This window comes from Sceloporus occidentalis, unplaced genomic scaffold, assembly GCF_023333645.1.
Source record: "Sceloporus occidentalis isolate IW3139 unplaced genomic scaffold, rSceOcc1.0.p SCAF_57, whole genome shotgun sequence".
NCBI lineage: Eukaryota > Metazoa > Chordata > Lepidosauria > Squamata > Phrynosomatidae > Sceloporus > Sceloporus occidentalis.
The window spans coordinates 938,750-947,925 of NW_028317037.1; the positions used below are offsets into that span (position 1 = coordinate 938,750).

Sequence of the window (9,176 nt, forward strand, 5' to 3'; positions counted from 1 at the left end):
GCCGCATGAGGCTCTTTTCGGGAGGAAAAGTATCCAGAAAACTAACTGGTTAAGATACAAGGATATACTGAAAGAATCGCAAGGAAAACTAGAGATCAAAACACAAGAAGAACTTAAAGAATCTGGCCTAGATTGTCACTGGTATCTTTATCATCAAATGAGGGAGAGGTTTAAAATAGATGTGAAATTGGAAGGAATACAAAATGAAAAATGGGAATTGTGGAAGCCATGCTCCATGGTCATTCCATGCCTGATGAGAGTGTTGGGTGCGAGGCATTGGAGAAGCCTCCAGCTGTGTTTCTCTAGCCAGAAGCCAAAGGAAGGCATTCTCCTCTGAGGGCCACTGGGGAGGTCAGGAGGTTTCAGCAGATGATGAGCTCATTTCACATCTAGCTACAGGGACATAGCCAGGGTCCTCTCCAATTCCCCATCCCCTGACCCCCCTCCACTCTCACAAGGCATGGAGTGTCAGGACCATGGTGAACAGGTCTGAGGAAATGACATGCATGTGGCCACTAGAAGGAGCGGTTGTGGAAGTCATTGACAGCTCTAGTAGCAGTTAGATGTGTCAGCATTTAAACAGTGCATCACTGGAATGTTGATGCAACTGTCAACTGTCATTCTCAACTGTCACTGAGGAAGAGTCAGACAGTGTGTGCCTCAGAGTGGGTTGTTACTGGTGTGGATGGTGGAGGGTGTTGATGTATATAGTGTTGTACACAGTGGAACTTCTTATATGAATAAAAGCCTCATCTGAGAGAAGATTACAGTGTCTCTTTGCTCACTGAGAAAGCTACTGACTACAGTCAAGGTGGAGAATCTGGTGCCATACGTTAACGTGTTGCCTCACGTGCTGCGCAACATAGCAACGTTAAAAGCGTTTTAACATGGAGTATCCTTTGTAGGGGAGCTGCATTGAATCTATGCTAGGTCCAGGGGGCTTTGTTTGGTGAAGAGAGAGGAAGGGGATATCCACCTCTGCATTGGCCCAAAGGAGGCATATGTCACCTGCGTATGTCACTAGCAGCATGCTGTTCTCTGTGTCTTTGAGTGATGCAGGGTTTCTTGACAAACCAAGCACTAACCCTAGTCTCTTTTCTCAGGAACTTCATCTCGGTCTCTTTGTACACTGCGTTGGGGCATATTTTACTGGAAGAGACCCAGGTGCAGGGCCACCAGGACCCCTTTCCACCTAATGGCCAACACTGAGGCCAAGCGGAGGGAGTTGGGCTCCAAGAGAAAGAGACAGTCGAAGTACAACAACTCTTTGGTGAGTCGCCATCCTGACTATTAATTTCATTTGGGTCACTGCTAGGCCAGCTCATGAAAGCAAGTGGAGAACATAACTTCTGGTGTTGCTTGTCCACATGTGCCTTGCTTTTCCTTTCTGTGAAATGTTGGGGATATGGAAGACCATCTCTGGATCTAAATTGGGGGTGGGCCAGTGGCCCTCAAGTCCAGAGTGCTCCCCAGAACTGTTTTTTAAAAATGACATTTGCCTCCAAAATTTGGCAAGAAATGGCTATATGCGCCATAATTCTCTTGTGGCTAAATGTTCTATATGTGTTGGGAATGTCAGTATCCTAATCCATCCTCAATATCCCAGCCATGGCCTAAATTATACTGTTCATTATATTGTATATTATGTTGAAAATATCTGAGACAAACTGGATCTCAAAGGCAGTAGCTTTTTTGCATATGTATGATGGGTATGATGGGCACAAACGGAACAAAGTCTTTAATGGACATCTATTGAGGAAACCTTTCATTAATAACTGGCTAACTGTGAAAAAATGTTTTACATTGGACTTTCACTTTGGGTTTCCCCACAGGAGGCTTTTTTAGGCCAATGGGGAAAAGATCAGAAATGGATAAGGTACAGAGAAATATGAACTCATGATAATGAAGGAAATGTTATATTAAGATTAAAGGAAGAAATCATAACTAAACTAGGCCATATGAATTGGTTGAATTATATTCAACTTAAAGAAGGAATCATAGAATCGTAGAGTTGGAAGAGACCACAAGGGCCATCAAGTCCAACCCCCTGCCATGCAGGAATTCACCATCAAAGCATGCCCAACAGTCTGCAAAGGAATCTTGTAGCACCTTGAAACCAACTAAAAGGAAGAGATTGGCAACATGAACCTTCATGGCCTTGTGCCCAGTTCATCATATGCATGATAGACCTTGTCACAATAGGTTTACCAAGCCAGATTTACAAAGGATAAGAGTTTATTTGGTTTTGAGAAAGAATATAATGAATATTAATGAAAGAAGATGAAAAAATATATTATGTAAAATATATAACATCTTACTGAAAAGATCCCTTGAAGAAGTGGAAATTAATGATTCTATGACAAAATGGGCACAAGAATTGGGATACAATTTAGACTTGGAAAAATGGGAAGAAGCTAGATTAAAAACAAAATAATTACTGAAGCACAAAAAATAAAAGAAATTTATTTGAAAGTTGTAAATAGATGGTATCAAACACCATTCTCACTAGAAAAAATTATAAATTAAAGGATAACCGGTGTTGGAGATGCCAAAAAGAAATGGGTACATATTTACATATGTGGTGGCAAAGCACATATAAAAAGTCTTTTTGGGTGAATATTCATTTGGAAATAAAGTTAATATTAAAAATTGATTTTGAGTTTGGACCAGAAATATATCTGTTAAACAAGACCTTATTACTAGACCCAGAGGAAGAAAGGAAATATTGGGAAATATTATTATACTTAATATCGGCTGCAAGAAGGATAATAGCAAAGAACTGGAAATTACCTATAATAATCCCACAAATAGAGACTTGGCAAAACGAAATCCGGGAATTGAAAGATCTAGACAGATTAACAGCATTAATAAACAAGAAGGATATGGTTAAATGGGGAAAGGATTGGGAAGCTGTAAGATTTTATTTAGCCGCTGCTCAGTAAGGAGAGGTACAAGAAACAAAACCTTTCTGTTCATACCTAGAGATAGGGGAATAAGATGTTGTATTAAAAGATAAAGTTATACAGTTTCTTGTGGAGAGTTATCAGGTATAAGCCTAACAGATTTATAGCTTGTTGATATATGTTTTTATTTATCTTGTTGTAAACATGCAAGCTTTGTAAAAAAAAAAAAAAGAAAGATGTATTACCACAATAAAAAAAGGGGGGAAAGGCAGTAGCTTTTTGCTTGCTAACAGAATTTAAACTTTATTTCCTGGACTGAATTCTGAAGTGATGAACTAATATTTGGATGCACCATGTGCTTTCCTCCCCTTTTGCTTAGTCACTCTCTGGATGAGGGCTATTTTCTATTTCAGGTGACCTTTGCGGATGTGGCAGTATATTTCTCAGAGGATGAATGGAATCTGTTGACCAAGAAACAGAGACTGATGTACAATTATGTAATGATGGACAATTATGAAAATGTGGTTTCTGTAGGTAAGGAACCTGAATCCGTTGCTCGTTCTATAAAGACTGAGGGCCCTTTCATACTATATTATCATGTCACTATGGTTGCACTAGAATTATAGACTCATAGAGTTGGAATAGACCACAAGGGCCATCCAGTTCAACCCCCTTCTGCCCTGCAGGAATACACATTCAAATCACCCCCAAGAGATGGCCATCCAGCCTCTCTTTAAAGACCTCCAAAGAAGAGCACTCCATCAAACTCTAAGGGAGTATATTCCACTGTCAAAGAGCTCTTACTGTCATGAAGTTCCTCCTAATATTTTGGTGGAACCTCTTTCCCTGTGTCTTGCATCCATTGTAGTGTCTCCTTTTCTCTGTAGCAGCAAAAAGCAAGCCTGCTGCTTGCGCAACATGACACCCGTTCAAATATTTAAACATGGCTATCATATCCACTCTTTATTTTCTTTTCTCCAGGATAAACATAACCAGCTTTCTAAGCTGCTCCTCATAGAGCTTGATGGCTTTCATACCCTTCACCACTTTGGTTGGCCTCCTTTGGACATGCTCCAATTTGTCAACATCCTTTTTGAATTGTGGGGCCCAGAACTGGACACAGGATTATTCCAAGTGAGGACTGACCAAAGCAGAATAAAGTTGCACCATTACTTCCCTTGATCTAGAAACTATTCCTGTATTGATGCAGCCTAGAATCACATGGGCCTTTGTAGCTGCCTCATCACACTGTTGGCCCATGTTCAACTTGCGGTCTACTAGGAGTCCTAGATCCCTTTCAAGCCTAGTTTAATTGTGATAGCAACATCCTGTAGAATATTTGAATCTGTAGTTCACTGAGGCACTATTGCTCTCCAGTTTCTAAGGATTCTAAATACTCCATCCTAAACTGCCTATTATAGGATTTTGTAGGAAAAAGCCATAGAGATTAATGCTTTTCTCGCCCAAATGGTACTCAGCACATCCCTGGGCAAGTTTCCTACCTCTTTTGGCCCCTCTTCCATCCTTTAAAGGCTCTGGAGAGTCTTCTTGGGGGAAAGACCTCCCTTGGGTCTGCAATGGCTCAGAGAGGGCCCAACAATGGCAAAATGGCCTCCATTTCCCCAAAGGGATGCTGTGGGATGTTGAGGGGCAAAATATTATTTCACTCCCCTCCCCCAGGCATGTGGGGTTGCCCCTGAGGTCTCCTCCAAACCCCATCAGTAGTCCATGCCTGTCTTATAATGTTTTAAGGCTGCTCCCTGGTGCTTGACCCTCACCAAAACTGGAGTCCAGGTCCCAGCTCCCTTGCTCTGCCTTTGCCAATGAGTTATTTGTATATTGATTATCCTGCCTTTCTCAACAAATGGGCCTCAAAGTATCCCTTTTATGCATCACACTCTGTGGGTATGTGTCTGTGATGGAGAGACAGAGGGAAAGTTAAAAAATAGAAAAGCAGGGAAGAGATGCTGAAAATGAGATGCTGAAGTGGTGCAGATGTGCAAGAGGGAAGGTTGGGGAGCAGAGGGAGAAAGGGAAGGGGATCAGGCTATGGGAGCCAGGAGGGGAAGGCAGGAGCAAAGCCAGGATCGCCTAGCTCTGTGAGGAGAGGAAGGGACCTCTGGGAAGGGCCAGGAGAGGGGCCTTGGGGATTGGGAGGCAGCCACCAACCTGACAGATTTTAAGAACTGAACTGGTGAGAACCGGCTCAAGTCCTTGTTTTCAAACATATTATTAAGGGGTTCCATTTAGAAATTATGAGCAATGTCTATGAATAGAGGAAAAGGCGACAGAAAAATTCCTTTTTCTCTAATGTTTCTTTTCCAACCTGAGCTTGCTTAGCTCCATGGTTGATTCCAGAGGCTCTTTGTTACCCGAAATGCTGGAGTCTGGGGAGGACACTCCCAAGTGCTATGCATTTAGGGGAATTTCATACTTCGTTCAAAGGGGAGATTGGGGCAACAGTGGCCTCGGGAGTCATCCCGTTCACCCCCCCCCCCCGGCATTAGGGGAACTCAGTGTATTCTCAAGCCCTATTTACATGAATGGTGCTCCGTGCAGTGGAATGTCCGTGCCCGGCACAGTCACAGGCGCCATTAACCCTTATGGGGCACACCTCCATTTTTCCTAGTGTGGCTTTTAGTGTATGCTGAAATCCGCCCAAGGCGTGCCCGCATGTGACATAGGTGCACTGTACACGCTTGCACACACATATAAGTGTTCACACGCACACACAAGAACTAGGTAACAAAGGTGGGAGTGGTGAATAGATGTTAGGCTTTGCTAATGGTAATACATAACCTAGACAGAACTTGATTCCAATTGCTGAGGGTCCAGAATGGGGAGAGAAGTCAGTAACTCCCAAGGCAAGTGGAGCTGGTGAGTGTAATGAGATGTTTAGCAATGTAAACCAACAGAGAGTCTGTCTGCAACAAGACTGAAATATTTATACTGAAATTGTTGCTAGTGGGCAGAACCTGAGTTTTCTATAAGGTTTAAATCACTTTAGAATGTTTTCTGGGTGGGGAAAATATAGTCCAAAATCAAATTGAATGCAATAGGTGCTTGGTGCAAATACCTCAGACATAAGGGATTAGCACACCGGTCCTCAGGTCCTTGTTGGCTCTGAATTCCAGTCCTGTTCAAAAGCCAATGTACAGCGCAGTGTGAGAATGATGCTCCCAGATGCAGCTCAACTTAGCAAAGTATGGAAAAAAAATTCCAGGTACAGGTTTTGGCAATGCACTGACTACTTTTCACACTTAAAAATAAGTCACAGACACAGTTGATTTCATCTGAATCTTTGGGAGTTCTCTATCTTGAGTTGCAAAATAATAAAAGTATTTGCAAGCTCTCCTCTCTGACTTCCATCATGCTCACCATCTCTTGTATATACAACTCCAATCCAATCCTATACACAGCAATTCACATGTGAGGAGTATACTGTATTGGCTGTGATTCATCTTCTGGTGCCACACAGCATGAAGCATCCTCTGCAGTTAGATTGCATCATGCCATGTGCTCTGACTTAAGAATCTATGGCAGTCTCACAGGAAATGATGCCACCTGTCAATCAAAATATTTTTACTCATGTTTAATGGAATATTTTTTCAACAGCGCTTTGACTATCAGCTTCCACTGACTCCCTCAAGGTAGTCCCCATCCAGTCTCTTCTTTGCTAGCTCATATGAGTAAGGATACAATTGTTCCATGTATTTAGGGGCATAAGCAGCAGGATCATGCTCAGGTCACCCACTCCAACTTTATTAATTTAATATCAAATAGGTGTTGTGGATGATAGGCTTTAAAAGGTTGTGACAGAATAGAGTAAGGCAGAGGAGCCAGATTTTGTTAACAATTCAGATTTATTCAAAGCTAGCTGTCCTCAGTAGAATTCCTAACAAAACTGAGGCCCAGAGCCAAAGAAAATGGCTACCTTTATAGGAAAACAAACAAAGAAAACTCATCTTCATCACTTTATTGGGCACTTCGCACTCCAAACATATACATTTCCAACAATCATAGTTCAGATACATGAATACATTTAAATATACTTTAAAATACCTTTGGCTACACCCCATTGCTCCTTATCAGATATGGTGGCACTCAGAGGAACCTCTGCCAGTGAAATTACATACAATATCAGTCTTTTCCTAAGGCTCTTTGTTTCCTTTAAGTGCTTGGACAAATGCTTCACCTTGAACAACTTCACATCTGCCCCCCTTCTGCATTCCACTCTCCCAGAGGCCTCTATTCTAAACTGTGTACTTTGGTTCACTCTCATACTTTATTCCATCTATATATACATTGATTCTTGCATATTACCAAACACTGATATTTGGGTTTCTTCACCTCATAGAGAGGTGGGCTTGGGCTAAAACATTCCTCTCTTAAATCTGATATTCAGTATTATCTGTCATTATCCTTCTTTACAGAAGAACGTGTCAGTCATGAGAGAGTCCACACATCAGAGAAGCCATACAACTGCCAGCATTGTGGGAAACATTTTGCTTACAAGTCGATTCTTGTCATGCATCAGAGAGTCCACACCGGAGAGAAGCCATACAAATGCCAGCATTGTGGGAAATGTTTTTATTTGAAGTCAAGCCTAGTGACACATCAGAGAGTCCACACAGGGGAGAAGCCATACAAATGCCAGCATTGTGGGAAATGTTTTTCTCAAAAGTCCCACCTACTAACACACCAGAGAATCCACACAGGAGAGAAGCCATACAAATGCCAGCATTGTGGGAACTGTTTCTCTTTGAAGGGAGACTTAGTGAGACATCAGAGAGTCCACACAGGAGAGAAGCCATACAAATGCCAGCATTGTGGGAACTGTTTTTCTCAGCTGTCAGCCCTACTGACACACCAGAGAGTCCACACAGGGGAGAAGCCATACAAATGCCAGCGTTGTGGGAAATGTTTTTCTCGGAAGTCTGACCTAGTGAAACACCAGAGAGTCCACACAGGAGAGAAGCCATGCAAATGCCAGCATTGTGGGAAATGTTTTTATTTGAAGTCAAGCCTAGTGACACATCAGAGAGTCCACACAGGAGAGAAGCCACACAAATGCCAGCATTGTGGGAACTGTTTTTCTCAGCTGTCAGCCCTACTGACACACCAGAGAATCCACACAGGAGAGAAGCCATACAAATGCCAGCATTGTGGGAACTGTTTTTCTCAGCTGTCAGCCCTACTGACACACCAGAGAATCCACACAGGAGAGAAGCCACACAAATCCAAGCAGTGAACCAACATTATTTTTGTAAAGAAGGAATAAAAACTATTTTTCAATCCAGCGGTGCTAAGAAACGGCCCTTATGATTTTATATGTACGGTTTATCTGTCCATATGTCTGTTTATATTTTAAAGTTATGTTTTGTTAAGTTTAGGTTTTAATTGCTACTAGTATAGATAATTGCTTTGGGTTATAAATTTGGCTGGGGATTATGGGTCATGGTTTAGGTTAGTTAGACGGGGGGCTGGGATTTGTTGGAGCTAGCTAGAATAGCAATGATAGCATTCAGAATTTGTGGGATGTTGGCTGAAGAAAGTTGGGGACCGGTAGTAACAGAAAGGGAGCTAGCTTCTTCGAATGTCTGGGGCAGGGAGAGATTGTGCATGTGAGAAGGATGGCAAAGTGGGGCTGGTTAATAGTGGGGGATAGATGGTGGGAATTGTAGGCGGGGGCTAGGTTTGGTAGAAGGTGGAGTTTTTGGTTTTGGGTTTCAATATATCCTTTGGCTTGGGGAGGGCAGTTCTGGCTTAAACACTGAATTTCTGACTATGTTTTCAATAAAGTTCTTTGCTATTTCAACACATTGGACTCTTTGATGCACAGAAGTTCTGAATTTGCACAAAACTGACACCTTCCTCTCTCCTCAGCCCTCAGCTCCATTCCCAGTTATAAGAACAGGCCGCCAGCAGAATGAACAGGAGCAGCAGTAAGGCCCTGGTGATCCCTGTGCATGATCAAAAGGGGCCTTTCGATGTATGTGTGCTTGCGCAGTCTCACACCTGAAGCCATTGGTGCTTTCACAGTCTGTTCTGAGAGAGGCAAGGAAGTGGGGAGAGCTCTTGTTCTATTGAAGGAATGGCTAGAGGGTCTTCCAGGGGGGGAGGGCTTGGGGTTATAAGAAGGAAGAAAGCCCCTCTTCTCTCCCCAAAGAAAGGGAGTGGGCTTCCCAGGCCTCCTCTCCTTCTTTCTTTCCCTTTGTTCTCCTCAGGGGATTCCTTGAGGCCTAGGTACTTGGGGGGTTATTAGGAGAAAAG

The 9,176-nt window shown here is 42.7% G+C and overlaps 1 protein-coding gene across 1 annotated transcript; it reads left to right on the forward strand.

Annotated features, from left to right (window-relative positions):
• The first annotated feature begins 995 nt into the window (after positions 1-995).
• Positions 996-8,852, forward strand: LOC149287666 (uncharacterized). Its single transcript, XM_089492539.1, has 4 exons — positions 996-1,270; positions 3,317-3,437; positions 7,337-7,848; positions 8,790-8,852. The coding sequence occupies exons 1-4, from the start codon at positions 1,196-1,198 to the stop codon at positions 8,850-8,852; spliced, it is 771 nt and encodes a 256-aa protein (XP_089348665.1). The 5' UTR covers positions 996-1,195.
• Positions 8,853-9,176: the final 324 nt, after the last annotated feature.

Excerpts from the sequence above, each read along its gene's own strand:
- LOC149287666 (XM_089492539.1), top strand. The coding sequence starts at position 1,196 with ATGGCCAACACTGAGGCCAAGCGGAGGGAGTTGGGCTCCAAGAGAAAG. Across the intron at positions 1,271-3,316 it reads CGAAGTACAACAACTCTTTG|GTGACCTTTGCGGATGTGGC; the intron begins GTGAGTCGCCAT and ends TTTCTATTTCAG. Across the intron at positions 7,849-8,789 it reads TTTCTCGGAAGTCTGACCTA|CCCTCAGCTCCATTCCCAGT; the intron begins GTGAAACACCAG and ends CTCTCTCCTCAG.